General features: G+C 39.6%; 1 protein-coding gene across 1 annotated transcript in view; it reads right to left on the reverse strand.

Annotated features, from left to right (window-relative positions):
- Positions 1-4,168: 4,168 nt before the first annotated feature.
- The window catches only part of klhl5 (kelch-like family member 5), a 28,111-nt gene continuing 7,503 nt past the window's right edge, over positions 4,169-24,776 (reverse strand). The window contains exons 3-13 of the mRNA XM_014980878.2: positions 21,900-22,036; positions 20,958-21,154; positions 20,215-20,427; positions 14,943-15,129; positions 13,863-14,087; positions 12,824-12,899; positions 12,601-12,687; positions 11,460-11,534; positions 11,140-11,277; positions 8,854-9,025; positions 4,169-6,430 (exon numbers count right to left, since the gene is read on the reverse strand). Of these exons, the coding sequence (XP_014836364.1) occupies positions 6,374-6,430; positions 8,854-9,025; positions 11,140-11,277; positions 11,460-11,534; positions 12,601-12,687; positions 12,824-12,899; positions 13,863-14,087; positions 14,943-15,129; positions 20,215-20,427; positions 20,958-21,154; positions 21,900-22,036 (1,564 nt within the window). The 3' untranslated portion in view covers positions 4,169-6,373. The remainder of the gene's footprint in view (positions 6,431-8,853; positions 9,026-11,139; positions 11,278-11,459; positions 11,535-12,600; positions 12,688-12,823; positions 12,900-13,862; positions 14,088-14,942; positions 15,130-20,214; positions 20,428-20,957; positions 21,155-21,899; positions 22,037-24,776) is intronic.

Consider the following 24,776-nt stretch of genomic DNA (forward strand, 5'->3'; position numbering starts at 1 on the left):
TCTGAAGCGTCTATCACAGCGATGTCATAGCAACAGAGAGTAGCCAATCACGTACCTCCATACGAAGGAAGAGGCTAAGCTTCAAAACAATAAACACTTCTGCAAAAATTGCCTTACCGTTTAACTACAACAACAACAACAACAACAACAACAACAACAACAACAACAACAACAACAACAACAACAACAACAACAATAACAACAACAACAACAATAATAATAATAATAATAATAATAATAATAATAATAATGAGTCTTCCTGAAATCTATTGTTTTTTCGTCATTGTTATCCACAAATGTCAAAACGTTTACATCCCATAAACATAGGCGTAGGAAGCGGGGGGGACGGGGGGGACATGTCCCCCCCAATATTGGAGAGAGTCACATTCGTCCCCCCCAATAATTTCACCGCTGTTGCGAAGAATTTTAAAATCTTCCACTCGCGTGCTTTTATTTTGAAGGCGCACAACAGCGCATTCAGCGGAGCGCTTCCTGCCCCTCCCCCCTCTGAACGGCTCAGAGTAAAGGCAGCAGCAGACGAGTCAGAAACTCCGTTTGAATGAGGTAAACTGTCTGTCAGGAATGTTGCCATGAATATCGCTCGTTTATAACATCTTGTTGTCAGTTTACTTTCATATATAGTACTAAATCTTTTAGGTTAAGCCGTTTTAATTCTGGGATAGTCACATGTCCAAAATTTTACTGCTAACTTTGTTTAAAAGTTAGCTAGTCTAGTCACAATGATTTAGAATGAGACTGAAACAGCAGCGAAATTTTTATTATTTAAAGTGAGCAACATCTGATCACTCGACCACTTAACATGTATTTATATATTATATTATATTATATTATTTAGATATTTAGGAGAACAGCAGTGCTAGAATGATGTTGAAGAAAGGTGAAGAAGCTCTGGTGAGGTCTTCATTTAGTTTACTGAAATATGTATTAACTGTTTTTAATTTTTAAATAAGCTAAACTATTTTATTATGAGAGGAGCAGGTCAGGGAAGACATAAGAGAGCCAGGTGGAGTTTCAGTGTAAAGATATAAAAATTTATATTAATTAATTACATTAAAAATTATATTAATTAATTATATTAATTATATTAAAAATTATATTAATTACAGGAGACAATAAAAAAGGAGAGGTTTAAAAATAAATTTGTGAAAATTTTTGCTACACAGTAAATAGAGTTGAGATGTATAATAATGTATACATCTGAAAATTAAGTTGTTTAAATTCTCATTCTGTATGATAAAAACATACTTTTTATATTTAGTTCACATTCTGACACTGTACATTACCAAAGTGTCTGTTGTAAATCCATGAATCCATGCAGGAACATCAGGCTGCAGAGAGTCAGAGGGAGGCAGAGACAGAAACACATATCTGTAGATATTTTAGTTAAATGTTTGCGGCTGAAAATGACAGGGAAAAAAAACATTTAGTCTTTTTGCTTCAGTGTTTTTCATGGATCTTTGGTAAGTTACTGAATGCAGTGCTGGAAAGTGAGACTGAGTTAACAGTGAGGAGCTAAGGTGTCTGTTAGACTTGAAAAGTATAATTTTTATTTATTTTGTAGATCAAACTGTTGCACTGATGTAGAGAGTTGTTAAAGAAGAACAAAACTTGTTTAGATTTTATTTTTGTTGGTCAAATTGCTGTATTGAGTTTAAAACTGCCGAGTCCTATTTTATGAGCTGTTTTCTACTTTGGTTTTAGAAAGAGGTAGAACCAGTTCAATTACCAGTCAATTTATATCAATGCATTTTGACCAATAATCAAATGTCTTTTGACCAATAAAATATATCAGAATCTGGTAGCCTGTCTGTGCTACCAGAGTATTTAGCTTGCTAGTTGTGAGGCAAATGCTAAAGTGAGTGTTCATCCTGGAATGACGGTCATTATACTGCATAACTTTAATCTGATTATTGGATTGTAAATAGTGACATGTTAGAATACTTGTTACTGAAACAAGGGTCAGATTAGAGTAACGCGTTACTGATGTGTTGATGGCATCAGGCACGTGCAGAGGGAGGGGCTGGGGGGGGCTTGAGCACCTGCCCCTTTTGCTCCTTGCCCCCAAGTGCCCTTTTGGTCAAACTTTTTTTTTATTTTTTGGTCTTATTTTCTAAGCCCTCTTCTGACACATAACGTACTAAAATTATTTGTTGTTTACATTTTTAATAGTGTAATTCTGTAAAGACAAAATATGTCTGGTGGTTTAGCTCTGATTTACATGTCCTGCTAAATTGCGGGTTTGAATATGGCAATACTTTCTTATAACAAAATAGACCTGCAGAAAGAAATTACTAATAAAATATCTTACATATGCATAGCTGTATGCTCTATCTAGAGATTTTCCTTAGCTTTGATTGTATATCTCACAATTTTGTAAATTATCATTGTTTTTTAAACTCTGAAAGCTGAGAGGCTGTTAATATTCTGTCCTAGAATGCGGTGAGATGTGCCCTTTTTTTTTGAGCACCTGCCCCTTTAGTGGTCCCTGCACGGCCCTGGATGGCATAATTGTTTGACAATTCTGCTCAAGCTATTTACTGATCTGTCAGGTTTCCGATATGCGTCCCCCCCAATGACAGACTCGTTCCTACGCCCTTGCCCATAAAGGACAGTAAGTACATGTTTTTAGGGAAGGTTTTGTTAAATACAGTGGGATCTTCTCAAAGACAAAACTACCTGGTACTGTTCCCACTGACCCACAAGGTGGAAGCGTTGTACAGCTGCTGACAAGCCAGTGTGCCAGACGTCCTGATGTTTGTTCTGCCCCATGTTTTCTTTCTGTCATCCAGTAAGTGTTCATTGATGCTCTTTGAAAGCAAGTGAGTAACAGCTCTTGACAAGCTGAGAGGACAATCAGTTTGTTTATGTGAAGCAAAATGAGGTCATCAGATACCCTATATTTGTAGATTCATCCCTGACCTCAACCAGGGAAAATGCTACAAAGATGTTTTCTGCTCTTTCTCACAGCTTGATGGATGGTTGGTATTTCTTTTTTTTTTCTCCTCTGTACAACCTGGGGAGCTGGACTGATGAAAAACCAGCTGGATGAAAAACAGATGTGTGACACAAATATTCCTCTGTGTGTGCTGGCAAGCTAGAGCAGAATACACCCTGCAGACTCAGATCCCATTAAGATGCACAGAGGGGAGCAGCGGAACAATTTTCAGGCAAAAAGATAAAAATAGACTGAAGAAATGATAATGAAAAAAAAAAATCCTTTTCATGGACATGCCAGGAAGGCAATCAGTTCAAATTGAGAGAAGCTTCTGGACTGTAACACATTAAGATTCTTGAAACAAGATGTTAACTTGGTTCAGTGCAGTTGTCCTTCATGATGCAGGATTAATTTATCTGCCACCATTAAAAAGTATGATGACCTTTAACTTGCCTTTTCAGCTGTTGGAGAAATCAATTAGTTTTTTTTTCTGTTTTTAAATGTTTATTGACTTTCCAATCCTACCAATCCTACAGAAACTGACTTTTTAAATGAGTCCAGCGGCACATCAGAACAGATGAGTAAACCTGTGGTAAAATATGTAGCTGAACATCTGAAGTGTCATCAGCGATGTAGACTGGGAGTCCAGGACTTTTTTTTCATCTCCCTCTTGTTTCTGTCAGGTGTAATAAAATCAGGTGTTGTTAAGGCCGTGAGACAAGGTCAGTGGCATCAATTCTCAGCGCCAGCGGCAGCCCTTTGTCAGAACCACTGATGATTTAAAGCTTTTCCTGCAATAAATAACGGAGCCACTCAGCTGGCTGCCGGTCGCTGCACTGGAGGTTAAAGCACCTATAAATTCTGAGCATTCCTCTTCCTCACGCAGTTACAAAACACTTCAACCAGCAGCTGATTTGTCTGAAGCTTTTAAGTAAGGCGAGACACTTTTAAGAGTAACAAGGATCTATTAACCAGCAGGCAGAGGAAAATTAATGCGGAGCCACACTCCAACAGCCAGAAAATCAGCGAACTGCAAAGGCCATCAGTGGAGCAGAACCGTCTGCAATCTAGCTAGAGCTGCGAGTATCGTATAAACAAACAGGTTTTACAGCTCGGCGGCATTTATAGTGATTGTGACAAATACAGACTGCCTGCAGAAACATCTGTGCTATAAACAAGAGTGGTGCCGTGAGGAGTAAACTGACAAACAAGTTTTCAATCACAGGTTGACTTTATTGTATAAAAACATCGAACGGCAGCTCGTTTACTTTACATCCACAACGAGGCGCAGCACTCGAGACGAGCAGATGCAAACCAACAACATTCATTCTGATTTCATTTTACAATAAGAAACACCTGGTATATTTAGTTTGATATACAGTTCCTTGCAAATGTATTCACATGCCTTAAATGTTTTGACATTGTCACATAATAGATTTTAGTGGACAAAAGCAATTTTTGGAAAATGTTTCCACCCCCTTTTTGCTTCCCAGCTACACATTAATTTGCCCTTTGTGTTAAAATCTCAATAAAATACATGTAATTTGTGGCTTTAATGTGACAAAATGACATTCAGGGTTTATGAATACTTTTGCAAAGCACTGTAAACACAACATAATGCAATAACACCATTTTACATGTATTTATGTACACAGTATACATTTGTATTTACAGCTTGATTTGGAATGTATGCGTTTTCATGGCAAGCCTCATTCTGAATTCACACGGCAGAGATGACAAACTTCTTCTGCTGAGAGGTGAAGAGAGCTACTCTGAATAGACAGCAGGCGGGTTTTGAAGGGGGGAGACACATGGAATAATGCAGCAGTGTTTTATCAGCCTTGTATCAACATCATGGCAGTCTGCCCATGTCAGCCTTTTCAGATGTCATGCTGGCAAATTTGGGCGGCCTTCCAGTCTTCAGCGGCTCCTGGGGCGCTCTGCTTACAGCTGCAGGCATGTGTTTGTTCATATTTAGATGTACAGGTGTGAAGTGCATCCTCCGTGGTGCATTAGCTCCAGATCTGAGTTCAGACAGGATGTCTACGCTAACTCTCACTGTCAATTCCCCACCTTTATACCAGACATGAGACAAAACGAAACATCCAATTACATGCGTGCTATGAGGCAGTCGTGGCACATGTTTGTGCTGTATGGGTTTCGTGTTACGAATGATGTGCGATGCTTTATCTGGAGCAGAAGTGCAGCTAATAATTCTCTGAACGCAGCATGAAATAGAAAAAAAAAAAAAAAGAAAGAAGGAGTCAACGTTATTACATTTTTGGCCTCATTACGAGGTCTGCCGTTTCCTCCTGCCTGGGTATCCGGGACTGGTGCGAAGCAAAATGGTGCAAGTATCTCTGTGTGTCTGTGTAGCAGCGAACTGCAGGGAATTGAGGATGTGGAACGAGAGAGGAGGAAAGGGAAGAAGATTCTCATTTAAGATAAAAAAAAAAAAACACTCGCCGCAAACTGTACACATACAACACCAGCAGACACACACAGACTGCCGATGACAAAAAAACAAAACAAAACATCTTGGCTTGTAAAATGAAAAGCTCAATGGACCTTGTTTAAGAACCGAGGCTGTAAATAGCTGGTCTTGTGCTACGGAGGAAGTTAAAAACCAATTTTCCCAGCAGGGATAAAGGCTGGGCCATTAACACTGCTCAATCAGCATAAAAGCTAAAACATGATGGTAAAAATAAATGAAAAAGTAAGAACCGGGAAGCTTTCTCAGGCAACTTGCTAAAAGAAAACCCACCAAAAGCATGAAAATCAGAGCTGATGCAACGTGCCAAACATTAAGAAACATCCGATTTAACTCAGTGGATTCCAAATGAAACTAATGAAGTGGCTCACAGTCTCTAACAGAATAGCTGTTTATGAGGCTGTGCTGATTACGTCAAAACTCTCGCTTTCATCTGTCAGCGGGGCAAACCGGAGCAGGAGTATATTTGCCAACCACAGCACAAAAAGAACAGGTTGCTTATTAAAAATAGCACCAGCGCATACGATCAGATTGTGTAGGGAAAGCCGAGAGGCAGTCCTGACGGTCTCGCTCTCTTTGTAAGCAGAAACAAAAGCAGAGAGCTGCTGTGCAGATTTATATCAAAACAAGTGAAGAGTGTGTGTGTGTGTGTGGGGGGGATTAACCCACAAGACACTTGCTCTGTATCATCCAGATAGTTATCATTCATCTGAAACCCGACCTGCCCTAATCTATCTCTAAAAATGGACCGATTGGTGAACTTTACGATGAAACTGAGTAAAACCTGAAGAGAGATCAGAAACCACCGTCTCTTCTGACTGAAGGCAGCTGCTGCACTCAGAGTCTCTTCAGCGCCAGCAGATCCTGTGAGTTCAGCCTCTGAGGCGCATGGTGTGCAGACAGTCTGTCATCGTGTGTTTCTGTTGTCACAGTCGGACGGCCACCACACAGGCACCTGCCCTGCCCAGGCACAGAGAGGCGACCTGCAAGAGGACATGAACCACGGCAGTCGTTAGACAGTCGAACGATTTTAAAACACTGTTCAGGAGCATTAATAAAATTTCCTCAAAGCATTGTTTTTGTCATCATGACATTTAATTGACTGCTAATGATGTGCATTGACCGGCTTTTACACAGTAATGACTAACGCTTAGAAGCTAACATAACGTCTCTTTTAAATCTTCTTTATAGACAACTAAACAGGATCAATAAATGCAGTGAATAAAATGTTCTTCATGTCTGTTCAGGATGTCTTGAGATGTATTTTGGTCTCAACTTCTTTGGGTGATTAATTAAGTGATTCATTCATCAAGTGCTGCAGGCACACACACACACACACACTCTACAGTTCATCCATCCGGATGATGCTGGTCAGTTTTGAGGCACGCTGCGTTCTGAAGCCTTTTCATGTTGTGGATTAGTCCAGAAACATTGGACCACATGGTGAGCAAAAACACAGAATGCACAGTGTCAGTTTATTTGTGTTTAATTGCTTAACGTGAAGTGTGTAGAAAGGAAAAAAATCTACAATGAATTCAGTATTTCAATTTCAGGTTCAGACAATCCAAAAATAATAAATAAAAAATATTTTAAGTAAAGCAAATGCATCACCTTTCCACTCAGTGTGTAATAATGATGAATCCTGATTTCAGTATCGACTGAAATAATTATGACAAAACTTATGCAAAACTTTCCCTATTTTACCAGCTGTATTCTTGAAAACAAATCAGAGTTCCTGCAATTATTGTACACGATTATATCACAACTTCTAGACTCAAATTTCTAGATTTTGTTTATTTTTATACATAGAAATAATATATATTTATTAATGCTCCTAAGCGAACAAACAAACTGGGTGTCATTTTTCACCTGTTTCTCTTACTGAATCTTTCAGAAAATTGATATTAAGCGAAACATCAACATAAATATACTGCTCAAAAAATAAAGGGAACATTTCACTTTAATTTTGTGTGTGGCTCCAAATCCAGGCCTCCATTGGTTAATCAATTTGATTTCCATTGATGATTTTTGTGTGATTTTGTTGTCAGCACATTCAACTTTGTACAGAACAAAGTATTCAATGAGAATATTTCATTCATTCAGATATAGGATGTGTTCCCTTTATTTTTTTGAGCAGTGTATTATATTTAGAATTTACTAAGTAGTGCATAGTTTCATTTTAAAGATTAACTTCTCTGAGAAAATTAATTTCAGACAGATTTGAAAAATTATTATTAGACCATAAAATGCTGAAATAAAGAGTCAAGGACAGCAGTTTCTATTTTCATACCACATATTTGCATACAGTGAAATATTATGATAGGATTGCCAACATTCTCTAGAAAAGCCCCAACAATGTTGAACACCTTCCTTCATCTGTGTTTGTCCCATTTCTTATTTCACCCATCGCTCCTACGCTCTGTTTGCTCCTCCATTTAAACATAAACCTACTACTGTCTGTTACATGGAGCGACTTCTATTGGCAGATTTATGCTGAAATAAGCAGCAGTGACGCTAATGGATTCAGACAGACAACACACCCACTGGTTTGCTCCTCTCTGTTTCTGACAACACATACGGGACACGTTCACTGTTCTCAACATGTTCCCTCAAATCTCACATTATCCCCCTTACTGTCTGCGCGCTTGAACAGCACTTTGTGTTTTGTTTCCGCCCACCCACACCTCTCATGTTCTCAGTGTGGTGGTTGTCTCGAAAATGTCAGGTTTCCTGAAACTTTCTGCCAGGAATCCTTGGAGGATTTGCGTGAGACAGGGTATAAATTGAAGTGTAATATGGAGCAGCCGGATGAGATCATCCCACTTTCTCTCCGCCTCCTACCGCTGCAGTGCTAAGGACAATATTAGCTGGGATAAAACACACATTTATGTAAGAATGAAAACATGTCAAGAGCCATCATAGAGGAGTTTGTAAAATCATGATGATGTACAGGGTTAGGAATTTAAAGAGCTTTGCAAAAGTCTTCCTCCCCCTTGAATGTTTTTCTTATGTTACAACTTGAAATTTTAATGTTTTTTATTGGAATTTATAGACAATACAAAATACTGGATGTTTACAGCATTTTGTTCAAATAAACAGCCACAAGAGACTAATTTTTTTCTGCTCATTATTCTTTGAAAAAGCATTTTTATACTGCTTTGTGTCCATAAATAGCATTTTATGAAGATTTCAAGGTTCATGTTTGATCTAATCTGATCATTATTGTCCAAATTAACAAAAGGGAGGAAGGAAGGAAGGACACAAAGCAGAGATGTAGGACATATAGAAGTAAGGACAAAAGAAAGAGTTGCATAACTCTAGAATGCAATCACATGGTCTTCCTTTTATTTCTTGCTGGAGTTGTTTCTCTGGCAAAACAAAATAGCAGCATAAATCTGTGCAGTACCTGGGTCCACTCATTCGTCTGAGGGTCATAGGCTTCGACAGTATTGAGGTACACCTGGCCGTCGTAACCCCCCACAGCATAGAGACGGTCGCCGAGGAGACAAACACCAACAGCATCCCTGCTGATGCTCATGGGGGCCACCGTGGTCCAAACGTCAGTCTGAGGGTCGTATCTGTAAACAAGCAAGATTTGAGTCTACTGCTGCACCACAGATCCTGGTGAATCCCATCAGCTAGGAAGACTACAGACATGTTTCAACACATTAAAACGTTTCTTTTTTTTTTTGTTTTAAGTGCAGATAAGATAGAAGCTTTAGCGGTCTATAAAGAAGAAACTGCTTAGTCAGTAATTTATTCTGGGCAGCATTAATTGACCTCCAATAAGAAAGGAGAAATTCTTGGTGTAATCTTTGACATGCCATTTAAATCCCGTATTAAACAGGATTTTAGTCATTTAGATATTCTGTATCCTCAAAAAGTACAGTACAGAGGTTTTAAATCACTAGCAGAATATCTGCAAACTTAACCGATAAAGTTTTCAGCTGCAGAGTCTAATTTCATCAATGATTTACTGCTCAGATATTTTTGGTTGAGAGTTTGTTCCATTCTCAACAAAAATGTCTCCATTCCAAGAAATCTAAAGATCGCAATGAATACTGAAATGTTTATGATTGTTTATGCTATTTAATCATTTTTGATTAAATAACACTAGAGGAATGTATTAGCTCAAAAAGTGATATAGAAAATATAAGAATGTATCTTCTTGAAAGAAGATACTTTTTAAATTATGACAACTTAGCTTAAAAACCTTTTTTTTTTAATCTACAAATGTTCTGCTTTTACTTGCTTTTTTCTTATGATTTCTATTAGATTTTTTTGTTTACAAACATTGTAGGTACATTTGTTCATGCAGGTTTAGACCCTGTGTTGTCAACCTGATTTCTGCTGTTATGTTTAACACTATGCCAGTGGGAACGTTGTTTACATGCAGGAGCTGCTGACTGAGTATTTAAACGCTAATTAAGGCCTGGGAAAAAAATACCCTTAACAAGGTGAACTGGGAAAATAATCTAATATAGAGCAGGAGCAAAGCAAGTGTGAAGGAGAAGTTAAAATCCTTCCTCACTTAATGGTGATTGAAAATGAGAGACTGAAGATGAAACGTGGAAGCTGAAAGCAGGAATTCTGGGAAATACAGTCGATCAGAAAATCTCAGTATAAAACAAACCTTGTATGATGGATAGTAGGGCTGAAACAATCAGATTAATCATGATGAATAGATTACTAAAATAATTATTAACTAATCTAATACTTCATTAATTCTTAACTGGAGACTCAAAAAGGCCATTTGTTGAAAAAAAAACACAAAGCACTAATTAAACAAACAAACAAACAAACAAAAAAAAATATATGTATATATATATATATATATATATATATATATATATATATATATATATATATATATAAATAGATTAAATAAATAAACAGATTTTGCATTTAAGAAAAAAACAAATCCTTCTGTCTGTAAATATATTCTACCCACCTGATTCAAATTCTTGACAATAACAAAAATGTTTATAGGTTAATCTACCGTGTTTCCCCGATAGTAAGACACCCCCGATTGTAAGACGTATTGGGGGTTTCAGGGGGGTCGGCTAATATAAGCCGTACCCCGAAAGTAAGACATATGTCTTACTTTTCGGGGAAACACCTCTCATCTAGCTGCGCGCCGCCTCCTGCCCAAGTCCGCGCCGTCCCCCTCTCCATACGTCACCTCGTCTGCCGCCTCCGTCTGATCCAAATGAGCGCCGCCTCCTGCCCACGCCTGCGCCTTCCCCCTCTCCATACGTCACCGCGCGTTAATAAATGTTAATTTTATGGTTAAAACAAAAAATTCGACAATTTTTTTCCAATATAAGACATACCCCGAAAGTAAGACATAGTGGGGCTTTTGGGGATAAAAAGAAAGTAAGACACTGTCTTACTTTCGGGGAAACACGGTAAAAAAATTAATAAACAGATCAGCAATACACAGTACTGCTTATTTTAAAAAAGAAGTTACAATATAATATTGTATAAAAAAACGGCTTAAGTGGTTAATGAAAATTCTGCAGAATGTGCCAGTTTCTTTACCTGTTTAATCGCTAAATCATCAGATTAATCGATTACTGACATAATCACGAGCCCCAATGGACACTAAACCTTATATTCCCATAACATTATTTGTCATACCTTTATAGACAAACAATAAGACAAAACACACACAAGTTAAAGGCAGCCTCACCTCTCCACACAGTCACTTAATCGAGACGCCAGGGACGAGGCCGGAGCGTCGTGACCTCCGATGGCGTACAGGAAACCGTGCCACGTGGCCACTCCCACACCTCCACGCCTTTTAGCCATTGGAGCACAGCTAGTCCACCTGCAGGTAGATTACAAGAACAACGCCATTAATGAACCATTCAACCATGAACTCTTTGAGGTTAAAGGCAGGATTCCAGGATTCATGTTGCTGCACATTTGATATGTAGGTAGATAACCTTGGAGGAAAACCTGCTTCTTGTGTGGAATAAAGCAGGAGAGGGCAATTCAAGCCTCCCTGACCTGTTTGTGTGAGGGTCGAAGCACTCCACTGATCGCAGGCAGGATGAGCCGTCACGACCTCCAACAGCGTACAGCCTGAGGAAAACAGAGGGCAGAGTAAGCCGTTCTGGACATGCACACACAAAATAGTTCTTGCTTCTCTCCCCTCCTTTTCAGCTTGTGACAGCAAGACAGATGGCAAAAGGTGTGAAGAGTTTTGGAAAAAGGGGAAAAAAAAATAGAAGAGTTGAGCAAAAAACATTAAGCCAACGCTGTCGGAGCAACACATCCCTAAGTTGTCTGTCATCATAAACCAAAGAGTGTGTGAGAGTGTGCACACACACATACACACGTCCGCGGCTATCAGTGTTGACACTTTGGAGAAGAAGAAAGTGCGACAGAGCCGGTCAACCAAGTAATGAGCTCCATCAGGCAAAAAGCCCAGAGGAAACGCATGCATGGCACACTCACCAAAGCACACACAGACGTCCACACTGGCTACTCCAGAGCACGGCTGGCACAAACCTGTTTGTGCATTAATTAGCATCTAAAAAGAAAAGCTTCACTGAGGCAGCCAATAATGAAAACAACATGGGTCATCAGGCTCAGAGTGGGGACCGGTTTTGTCGTGGAAGGCCTGATTTTAGTAAATCTTGCTATTAAAACCTGCATGCTCACTCAGCAGTTTCTGAACCTGTGTCAGCAAAACTCAGAAATCAGGAGCAGAAAGCAGAGGTGTTGGCAAATTTGTTCCAAACCAAAGGCAGCAGATGATGCTTCTTAATTAGTTGGTTTTTTTTACCCCCATGGTTGTAGCATGAACTACTGGCAAGTGACATATGGGGAGCTGCAGTGCTGGACAGAAACACTGAGAAGACGCTGAACTGTAAACAAGTTTGGCAAAACATCTGTTTATGAGAACAGCAAAGACATTGTTTCTCAAACCAAACAATTAATTCACATCTGGAATGTAACACCAATATAAGATGCTAAAGATATTTAACATTTAAATATTATTTGTGAATGTTTTAAAATTGACTGCTCCGTCACACATATGGTGTGATGTTACCCGAGATCTCAGGACTATAGTATTCCAACATTGATTTTTTTTCATATGCAGCCAAGCAAAATAACATAATACAGACACAAAGACTTCACTTACTTTCCATTGAGAACAGCCACTCCCACTGTGCTTCTGGGTGTAGCCATGCTAGCAACAAAACTCCACTGGCGAGCTTGAGGGTCCCACCTTGAATGGAGTGAAAACATATAAATCAATAAGCGTCGAGCTATAATTATAAACATTGTTATAGCTCATTTTAATTACAGCACAATGGGTTATTCTGTAATTGTTAACACTTGTAGGAGTGAGAATAATAGAAGACCTTTCCACTGTGCTGAGGTAGCTCCAGCCGTCATGGCCTCCTACTGCGTACATAGGTCCCTCTAGAACAGCCACACCTGCAGTAACAAGCAGGTGTGAGATCAAACATCTGGATAAACATCTCCAACAAGCTCTTTGACTTCACTCCTTCAGAAAAAGGGCAGTGAATTCAGATTGTGTGGGGGCAACCAAAACTAGGCCAATAGCTGCAGAGGGGTAGCAGCACGCCGACACGTTCAAACTGGGATTAATCCGCCTGAACATCTGTGCTACCAGATGTGTCTGGATCCCCACCGTCGTTTAAACACGGGGACAAGTATAAAATAGGGCTGCAACTAATGATCATTTTAGTAATTGATTATTCTGACAATTAAATCGAATAAAAAAGTGGCGCATTCTGCAGATTTTTTCATTCATACACTTACAATTTTTTTTCTATAATATTATAAATGCATTAAAAGATGCAAATAAACATGTAATTCAATTACTTCTTCAAGTAAGAAAATAAACATCTGATTACCTAAAATGCAATGACATGGCTTTCCTTTAGTAAATCTGAACCAGGTGAAGCTAAAAATATGTCACTTGAGGAGTTTTGGCTGACATATATTTACACACAGGTGTTTTTATCTTATATGCAAAATGCACATTTTTTGTAGAACTTTTTATTAATTGCTGCTGTGAATATGATGAAGGTATTTTTTCAGCAAATGGACATTTTTGAGTCTTTATATTTGAGTTAATGATTAATCGATTACTAAATTAGTTGACAATTAACTGTTTCAGCCCTGATGTAAGAGCTGCACAGCATTCCTTATGAATGATTCCCCCACCTGAAGACTCAAATGCTGTTTGCATTGTTGCAACAGTGAATTGTTTAATGATTTTTACACAATGCAGATGTGAAGATCTGGTTGGACAGTGACTTTTGACTTCAGTGTTTCACAAAGCAAGAGAGCCACTTTTACAAACAATGCTCAGTGAAATAAAGGAAATGGATACGAATAAAGACTGAAAGACCCTTTCGTCTGTGACCTCACCAAGGCCGTGTCTGTGAGTGGACATGGGAGGCATGACGCTCCAGGTTTTGCTATGTGGATTGTAGCACTCCACGGTGTTGAGGGTCTTGAGTCCGTCTCGGCCTCCGACCACGTAGAGACGGCCGTCGAGGACAGCGACGCCGAACTGCAGCCTCCGTCCGCTCATGGTGGCGACCTGTCTCCACGTGTCCCGACGCAGGCAGTACTGTTCGATACTTGTGGCACCTGAGAAAACAAACACACACACACAAAATCAGAGGAAGAAGCTTCCTTGAAATGAAGATTTCTACTGTTTTACATTATTTATTCACATGTGACTAGTGAAATCTGTTTTTATTATTACTTTAAAGGTTGGGGCTTTTCTAGTAGCTTAATGTCGGCCAGCTTTATTCATGTCACAGCAAGTTTTGATTTGTGCTAGGATCATTGCTTTCTTGGAAAACCCAACTGTGTCCAAGTTTTACCGAGTGATTTAAAGTGAAAGTGAAACATTTTCATTTTTCTACTTTGTGCGTTGCATTAGTACCGCTGGCAGCACCACTACGCTTTATAGTTGGCTGGGTGTTTTGAGGTTTGAAAGTATTAACTTCACAACTCCAAACACATTTCAGGTCAATGTGGACATAAACCTCATTACACAACTTCATAAAACTTTTCTCCAGAAGATATTTGGCTGAAAATATTTTGCAACTGTAAATTTCAATGATGCTTGATGGTGTAAAATTACATTTGAGCTTGTATGCAGAGATTTCTAGCCTAAAATTTAGATCCTATTTATTTTGATGACATCTAAATGTCAAGTTCCTACCAGAGTTGTCTATGGAGACCAATGCAATCTGTTAGCTGCACAATCATCCGCTTCAGAAGAGCACATTTCTTCTTAAATACACCACGTTCTAACCAGATTTAATTTACAACCAGCTGTGATGGATATAAATTTAGCTTTTTGTATTTTATGGTGGTTTGGATTTGGTCCAGAGTTGCTTGTTTTGTAGGTCATAATGCTTCCTTCATGGAAACAGAGCAGAGATTCATCACCTCAGCATTGTGCAACTTTGTATTTGTGAGTGATTGCTCTACCTTTTGAGGCGTCCATCCCACCCACAGCAAACATGGCCCCCACCGTGGCCTTCCGGGGCCGCGTGCGAGGACTCTGCAGCAGGGGCCGGCGCTGTGGCAGCAGGTGATACTTCATCCCCTCCATCAGGAGACGCTGACACTCCACGCTGTCACGGAGGAGAGGGTTGGACTCCAGGTCAGCCAAGAACTGAACATGTGGGAGGAACAAATGCACACATCAACACACAGTATCATATAACAGATACTGAGGAAACACGTGCAAGGGGGGGGATGTAAGGTCGTGTTGGTTTTCATGTTCTCACTGACTGAGGAGGTTTGGGAAGCTAAAGAAAGCTGTCCTCCCATTGATTGGGAGATTAGGAGAAACTATCAGAGGCTGCAGCTCTCTGACAAACACACAGATCATCTGACACACATGAGCACTAATCTGTTCTCAGCAACTCATCAGTTCTGCAGTCAATACCCTCATCACACACAAACAGCTAGGGGCAGCAGCTCGAAGCCCTACAATCCACCAGGCGCTTTCACAAAATACATCCAGAGGAAATGACTTCCTGTAGAAGCAGGATGGAGAGATTCAGGTTCTCCCTGTAGGAAACTATTGAATGATTTACATTTAGATAGGTGTGTGTTTGTGTGTGTGTGTAATACTAATTTATCTTTATGCACAGTTCTCTGTGAAAATACTTATATTCTTTGAGATTTTTCCCGATTATAACCGTCAGCTGCTGCAATATATTTTATTTCAACTTATGTGACCTACTAAAATAAACTATTACAAAGATGTAACGTAAGATTTTCTTAAATCCTTCAGTGTGGCATGGATTTGTTGGAGAACACAACTAGCTGCAGGTAATGTCTCTACCAGCCCAGAAAATATAGAGAAAAATTTTCATTCTGTTGTGAAAAATCAATTTATTACATGAAAAAATGCTTCTAACACTTATTATTACATGCAAATTTAAAACACAAGTTCATTATTATTTTAAGCCAGAGAATGTCCAAGGAGCCACTAGAGGCCCTGGAGCCGCAGGTTGAAGACCCCTGATATAAACCATTCTGCCTCCTTTGTCACCCCCAACAGGTTTTTCCTCTTGTTAGCTCCATTCAATTTCTCATCAACAGTGACCAGTTTCTCTGTTCCTGGTAAAGAAAAGCATCCCCTCAGCATGAGGCTGCCACCACCATGTATCACAGTAGGAATGTTTTCCACTTTCTTCAAACGGTTTTTTATATGATAGCCACAAATTTCTATCTAATTTGATCAGATCTTCTGCATATTTACTCTGCTCTACACTTCTGGATTGATTTCAAGTATTCATGATGCTGTTTGTTCACTAATGTTTTCTAACAAACCTTCACTGAACAGCTTGAGAGTATATAGATTAAAATACACACAAAAGGACAAATAACTACTAATTATGTGATTTCTGATGTTGACTGTTAGGTATGGATTTAATTTAGGGGTATCAAAGTTTAGCACAGTATAAATATACACCACACTACCCACCATGAGTCATTTTCCTTTGTACTGATGGAATACAAAGTCCATCAAAAACTTTGCATTCACATTATGAATACAAAGTTTGTATTCATAATGTGACAAAATGTGGAAAAAGTCCACGGGGTATGAATAATATCCCCAAGAGGCACTGTATGTGATCAAGATTTTTCCTGCAGCGTGTGCTTTCCTCCTTCATATCTATGCACACAGAAGAACAGGCTCGCCCCACGTAAATAAACTTGATCACTGAATAGGAAATTTAATTTCACAGCTAGAAGTGTAGAAGCGCAAAACAAGCATGGTAAATGGATAAGCAGCTTACACGGCAGGGTCAAACCATGCTTCAGCTGCACACAATCACAGAGCGACAAATTACAGTCAGCCCTATTTACTCATCCATCTGTGTGTGACTGTGTGTGTATGTGTGCGCGCGTGTGTGCGCGCGCACGCGCGTGTGTGTGTGTGCCTCAGAAGGACAGATATAGAAAAACATGTTTGTCCTTCTCTCTAGTCATTTATCCATCATGCTGTGAAGGATTGAATGTGGAGGGCGAGATAAGACCGAATCCCGCCGGCGTCCCACCTTCTCCTCCGTGGCGTTTCTCTACCTCACAGTGTGCAGAGCGAAAAGCTGCGTTGTCCTCCAAAGCGGCTTCCGCATGTAGGAGGCAGAGTGGGCGCCATACACTCAAAACAAGCGCACTCGAGCACTAATGCACAGAGAAACACACATCCCGCAGCTGTGTGCATTTTTCATGCTTTAGGAGTCTCCAATCTTTCATCCCAGTCTTGCTTTACAGAAAAAAAATAAAAGTCGAAATGAAATCATCCTCAACCTTTGTAATCAGAAGCTGAACATGTTGTTAGGAGGAAGGTGGAAGTGGATTTTTTAAATTAGGAATCCAACATTGAACTACAGGGATACATCAATGCTTCCCAGACTTAAGAAATCTGGTCTGAAGCTGCACAATATATTGCAAATATATTGACATCACAATATCAGAACATAAGTAAGTGAAATATTTATGTTGCTAAGGACTGTTTGGAGCGCAATAATTGTTAATTGATAAAACCCAAGTTATGTTAACTTGTATTTTACATGCTTATGTAATTTTTTAGTCAGTTGGACAGAGTCTCACACCAGTACTGGACGCAAAAGATTTTTCTCAAAATGCTGAAGGTCACAGATTGATGGAAGCGCTGATGAGAACAAGAGGAAATAAGAAACAGCTATAATTTTCACGAGATTTTCTAATATACAGCCCAAGTCTCCATAGCAAAGATGTGAACTGAATGTTTTCTGAGGCATGCATCCTACCATCACAAATGTAAACCAGTGACGTTTGCTAAACTACTGTAATTTTATCTGAAACCAAGTGCTTTGGTCAGATGAGACCAAAAATAAGGTTTTTGCAACAACACTCCGGACAGGTCCAGGATGAAATGATAATAAAATGAAAACACATGATTACTGTTAGCATTTTGATGCCGCCCAGAACATTTGCTGTTGAAGCATCTCTCTTGATAATCCAGCCACGTGAAATATATAAACTTGTACAACTTGTAGTGCTGTCCTACTGGCACGAGGAGGCTAGCATGAGCATTGCCAGAAAGGAGGTGGTTTGTGATTTTCTTTTAAATCAACAGTAGGAAGTGATGATTTGCTAATAAAAATCAACATATTTTAAGAGATTTTAAACATTCTTACTAGGGCTCACTACAGTAGTGGTACATCTGTCCTGCTTTCCCCAAACATAACGGCTTGTTTTTGTAGCATGTTCTGGAGCAACCGCTCTGCTTTTGGATTTTTTGTGAGCAGTCTCACAAAAAAAAAAGAAAAAAAAAAGACAAAAATCACACCAACTGTCACACAACAGTTTGGAGCACCAAGCCACAGATGGTTGCCTGAGAAGATTAGATCTAGAGTGTGTCTCTGTGTGTGTGTGTGTGTGTGTGTGACAGAGGTAAAGAGGAGCAGAGATCAGAGGTATTAATCCGAGGAATTGACACCGTCTAGATGAGTAATCAAGTGGTAGCCCAGATAGAAAGCTGAATAATTGGTTGATGAGTATCGATCAGGTAGCCCGCGTGAGTTTATACGTCATTTTATTGCCATTTCACAGCTCATGGGGTTGCTGAATGTTAATGCGGTTATCGGTTTGAAATGGCAGAGGGAGTGGCTGTTCGACGTGATGAAGTGCAGAAGGCAGAATGAGCCTGGGGCTCTGTGTCCCTCTTTCTGCTCCAGGACCATTTTGCCACTTTACCCCTTTGCCATCAATCTTCTCCCCTGATAACATGTTACTGCTACTTGTGGGTTTAGCTGAGGGGGGCAAAGTCATCCATCTAATGCACTCATTCATTATACTTCACTTCAGGTGAAAAACAGCTGGATGTAAGAAGAGGCAGCTCTGATGAAAAAATAAAAATAAAAAAAACTGTCCAGTATAAAATCTAAGCTTCATCTGCAGTCTTCATACCCACTGATCTTTTCCACATTTTGTTGCATTACAACCACAAACTCTAATGTATTTCATTGTGATTTTATGAATTGATCAATACAAGGGTGTGCCTAATTGCAAAGTTAAAGGAAACCAATATGTGGCAGAGCTACGATAGAACAGCTTAGATCAAAACATGTTATTGTGTTTGTTGGGTTCAGGTTTAAACTTTGACTGGGCCATAGTAAAAATCTTTTGAAAAACCTGGAAATGTTAGTTCAAAGATACCATTTTCAAAGAATAATTGGCAAAATTTAAATCTCTAGATGTGGAAAGTTGTTAAAGAGAAATAACTCAAATGACCTGCAGCTATGGTTACAGCCAGGTGTGAACTCTTGAGAGGCTAAATAAAATGACATTTATGCATTTCTTGGTACCGGCTTGAAAAACCCCAATAACACTCATTAAAGTTTGCAGTTGTAGGTAAAAAAATTTAAGGGGTATGAACACTTTTGCAAGTATTTCTTCATTATACAGTGAAGAAAAGATGGTTAGAGGAGAGGAAGAGAAATAATTTTTTTGGCTGCATTTTGAGTGATATCAGGATTAATTACGTTTAAAGCAGCTACAGCCTCAGGCAGTGAGTGAAGTTCTGCTGAGAATTTCAAGCATCAGTCTCTGCAACAAGAAAAAAACAGCAAGGACAGACTAAAAACTAAATGCATTTTCACCCACTGGACAAACAAACAGAGTCAATCTATAGCAGACATAATTGTTATTGTCCCTCTAACTGTCTGAAGAGGTTAGTGAGATGGGTTGAGAGTGAGGCCATTTGTAAGTAAGAGGAGGTAATGAAAGGGGAGAAGGAAACAAATCTGGTCGCAGAAAACATCCTGCAGGTCAGAAGTAAAACCGATTAATTCCTGTTTAATGCATGCAAACATGCAGTGCAACCCAAAGAGAATAAAAATGGCCACAAAAAAGGCTCTAGTTTCACAGAATATTTCCTAATCATAGATTAGGATCTGATGTATTTCAGTGGAAACTGAAAATCTATTCAATTACAGACTAGAAACATCCTGCAAGAACATTTCCAAGATCATGTATGAATCAATCATCTCATAAAAGCCCTTGATTAAATACTGACTGTAACCTATTGAGACATTTCTTGATACATGTAGCCGATATGGATTTGAAAGCAGGAACTAAGACAAAATAATAATTTATAGAAAAGCTAAATTAGTGTGCATTTCACTGCAGCTGCTTCACACAGTTTTACCTTAGACTACTGTATAACATGGGGGGAGAAACTCTTTGCAGCTCTAACCTGTGGCTGCAGCAGCGGCAGTCTGACGTGAGCCAGAAGCGACGGTAGGTGGCGCTGCCGAGTGGCGGGATCGTGACTGACCCAACTCAGCAAAGAGGTCACCACGGTTTCCTCGTCTGGCACGTTGATGTCGTCAGAGGTCAGCAGCCTTTCCATCTCTTCCACTGGAAGGACGAGAAACTCCTGGGCTCCCACGACCTCCAGAAAGTGCTCCTGATGGACGAAGACACAGTCAAGAAGCAAGTGAGTGATGAAATACTGAAGGTTCCCATTGTCTATGCGAGTAAACCACAAAGACAATAAAGAAAAATAAAAAACATTTTTAGCTTTAGACTGAACCTTAACTTTACTCTTAACCAAAACATACACACAAAAAGTGAGTTTAAAGGCACAAAAGAACCAGAAGAAAAGAAAGAGAATAATCAGGACAGGGAAGGTGATTTTTCACAGTCACCATAGCAACTATGAGCTGAAAAACATTTTTTGTGGCAATAATGGCCTGATGCATTGTGAAGTAGAAGCTAATTTGTTATCAGGAGCAAAATTTCACAGAGGACGGCTGCTCAGATGTAAGAGGAACAGCTGTGTGAAACCGAGTGAGCTTCATTATTTTCATTTAAGGTCATCCTTTGTCATTCTGAGAGCAGAATCTTTCCCAGTCAGTCTGTTCATTCATGTCTTGCCATCAATTCACCGACTGTGGAGCTACACAGACCATATGCGCCAAGCAGCTCTGCACCCACCATGGTGTAGGCGTGAGCGGCTCTCTGCAGGTCATGGCAGCCCTGGGCGTCGGCGTAGGAACGGATGCCGAGACAATTAGAGGGGTGGAGCTGCTTGACGAGGAAGGAGCAGCAAGCTTGGACCACCGACGATAACTGCAGCAGGCAGGAGGCCGACAGCAAAGACTCGATGGTGTCCTCCTTCAGCTCGAGACGGCCTACAAGACACTTTTACTGATTAAAGCTGGGAAGTTTCCTAAGAAGTTCATTTTGTAATGACAGGTTAAAAATAGGGCAGATCAACTCTTTTGCACCAGATCAAATTTTTATCATTTTTTTCTTGCTTTCTTTTCTAAAAAAATAAATAAATAAAAAATACAAATGACAGAAATGTTTCCAAAGTTTGCCTTTTATTTCAATCACTTCGGTGAGTTGTACGCCAGAATATTAGGGGTAGGCTATTTAACTACAGGGAAAATTGTCATAATATTAACAGAATTAAGATGCAATTTTACCAGAAAAAAAAAAATTACAAGACAAAAGTTGTTTTAACAAGAATAAATTCAAAAATCAAGCTAAAGTGTGGTTCTTCCTTCAAAATAGACAGTTGTTTTTTTTATGATGGTTTCAAAGCATTGTTAGTGATAAGTATCTGCAAAACGTACATCAAAGTATAACTTCACCAGACATTTTAATTTTTTGTTATTTTTTTGTGTTGGAGTTCTTATAAAATTGCTTCCAATTTCTCCCAATATTCTGACTTTATTCTTGTAATTTAAAAGAAAATATCTTAGCCTAGTCCTCGTTCTTGCTGTAGAGTTGATCTGAATTCAAAGTCCAAATAAAAAGATGATGTGACTCACGGTTGTCAAACAAGATGGCAAAAAAAATTGATTAATCCGTAAAATCAATTTATCGCCCAGTCCAAGTTGAACATTTTAAAAACAGCAGTCTGTTATGCACCTGTGTATGCGTATTGAACCAGGACCCACAACGCCTCAGGGTCCACCCCTTCCATCTTCACTTCGTCCTGCTTGGCCTCCCGCACATCGCTGGTGAACATGGCCGCAAAGTAGTCAGACACAGATGAGAGAACCAGTCTGAGGGAAGAGCAAAAGGGCATCAGTCAGAGGAGATGGGCAGCTGTAATTGAGGAACAGACAGATCTGACCTTGATGGCAGGATGAATCTGGTGTGAAAGAGAAAAGCTGCAGAACAGAGAGGGAAAGGTCAACCCAGAGACTGTAACGCGAGGAGACGAGACACAACATGACAAGCCCATAAGCAGAGCTTCTGAAGGCCTTTTGTTTCCAGTATTTTCTACTGTAGGGTAGGAATATGATGTCTTACCCAAGTACACATACACCTTGAACATTTTCACTTTTTGCCTTGCTACAACATCAACCTTCTGTGTATCCATTCCATGTTTCTGATAGATCAGCAAAAGTGCATTTATAGTTTTCAAGTCCAGATGTTAGTACCTAAATCTTCAGTGAAGGCCTCAGAGGTTTGTTAAAGAACATTGATGAACAAACAGCAACATGAAAAACCGAGGAGCACAGCACAGCAGACAGGTCAGGGATATAGTTAAGGCAGGGATAGGCTCTAAAACAAATCTCCAAAGCAATAAACATTTCAAAGAGCCCTGTTCAGTCCACCATCTGAAAATAGAGTATACGTCATAAACGCAAACCCACCAGAATATGGTCATCCACCTAAATAACAGGCTCGACAAGAAGAAGAATCAAGGGAACTGCCAAGATGCCCATTGTAACTCTGCACAAATCTGGATCTCAGGCTCACGTCCATCTGTTATAAGCCCCAGAAATCTTGTCTTTTATAAAGCCACTGAAAAATACAAGCCTCTCATGGGAGAGCAATAAGTGGAAAAAGTTGCTCTCTGGTCACATGAGACTGTAGTGAAATGTTAGTCCCTCATGCAAATTGCTATGTATACTGGAAAACAAACCATGGCACCACACTAATCACAAAAACCCATCAATGAAGCACAGTGATGGCAGCGTTAAGCTGTGGAGACTTAGAACTGAAAATGCACTGTGTATAATTACACTGTGTATAATTATCCATCTTCTTGACAATTAATTACACAGTACTTTATGTTGGTTTTTCCACATAAAATTTTCAATAAAATAACAATAACGTCTGTGGTGGTAACGAAAGAAAATAAAAAACAGCAAGGGGTGTGAATACTTTTTCAATGCACTAACTCAGCTTATGCAGTATGATTTCACTGCTTTAAAAAAATAAAATAAAATATAAGCAAAGCCTCTGATTCCATAGAAATCCAGGGGGACTATTTAATGCCTGATTAAGAAATGATGCATTGTTGTGTATTTTACGTGTTTGACCTAAAAACGAGTCCAAATAAACATGTTTTCTTCCACAACTTCAAAGTCGGAAAGTGTGCGCCACAAATAGGGGTGAAGGACAAGTTAAGTAGAACAGGCCTCAGGGGGATAAGTGCTGTACGACTGAAGAAGAGTGCTGTGCAAAAGAGCGGAAAAATCACACCTCCGCCCTCAGGAGGACTCTCAGGCTTTTCAATCCCTTTCTCCCCCTACATTTGAATATTGATCAGCGCACTCCTATGGATGTGAGTACTTATTAAAAAAAGATTATTTGATAATGAAAACAATCATAACTTGCAGAGTGGCTCCCACAAGGCAACTGTGCTCATATAAATGCAGCTTGCTGTGCCTTCACCGCTTATGCTCATGACCGCACGCGTTTTAGACTTCATGGAGAGTTGAATATGTGAGCATGCACTGTGTGTGTGTGCGTGCATGTGTGTGTGTGCATACCCTTGCACATGAAAATAATCTCATTACTGAGAGTGACACTGAGACCTTGACAGATGGCCTGAAGCAAGGTGTGTATGTGTATGTGTGGTCCAGGTTTGCGCTGTGCAGACAAAGATGTCAAAATACACTATAGTCAGCAGGTAGTTGCTCAGCCAAAATTTCAGACAGGTGTTTCTGTTCTTCTCTTTCTGACTCACAAATGCACATTTAATCTGTATGTGGGTCTCTGACTTGCTACGAGCGACACGAGAAAGTACACACATCAGCTGGTTATTTGCACACAAACACAAATACGGGTCGCCGCTGACGGCACAGACAGGACGGTCGGACTTTGCGTCACAGTACAGTAAAAGAAAAACAGATGAAACAAAATGGCAGAGAGAGGAGAGCAGGAAACAGGCGAGCTGACTTCAGGAAAGGAGGGCAAGAACTGAAAACTGACATTTCATCTGTGTTTCCCCTCCTGCACCAAACTGCAAATTCACACTCAAACAGGGAAGGGAACAAAAAAACACAACAAGCAAGTCATGAGGGACTGACTTGAGTCTTGTGACTTTTCTTGCTGCATGTACTGAAATATGTACGTTTACAGGAAGGCCAGCTGTTAGTCATGATGACTGGCATGACTCAAGGTATCGAAATATGTGAGCCTGTCTGGCAGTCCTCTGAACTGCCAATTTGATCCAGATTAAAACTAATCTCCTGCAGAGCCACATTTGAGGGTAATCCTTCAACAGCTAACAGACAGATAATCGTAAATCTACAAAATGTACTTCTGCTAAATCAGTCAGCTGTCTTTGTCAAATTAAAGAGCAGCAGTGAACCAAAACGTTGATCTAAGCAAGCAAGGTTTCAAAACCACACTATTTATGTTTTAAATGATTGTATATTTCTGTAAAGACAAAATACACAATAATTTTAAAAGAAATGGAGGTATTCCTATTGAAAGTGAGGCATGTCCCGGTCTGATCCCAGTTATCAACTTGGTGTCCGGATCAAAGCAAAAAAAAAAAAAAGA

This window comes from Poecilia mexicana, unplaced genomic scaffold (assembly GCF_051168715.1).
Source record: "Poecilia mexicana isolate PSO_F unplaced genomic scaffold, ASM5116871v1 scaffold_1, whole genome shotgun sequence".
NCBI lineage: Eukaryota > Metazoa > Chordata > Actinopteri > Cyprinodontiformes > Poeciliidae > Poecilia > Poecilia mexicana.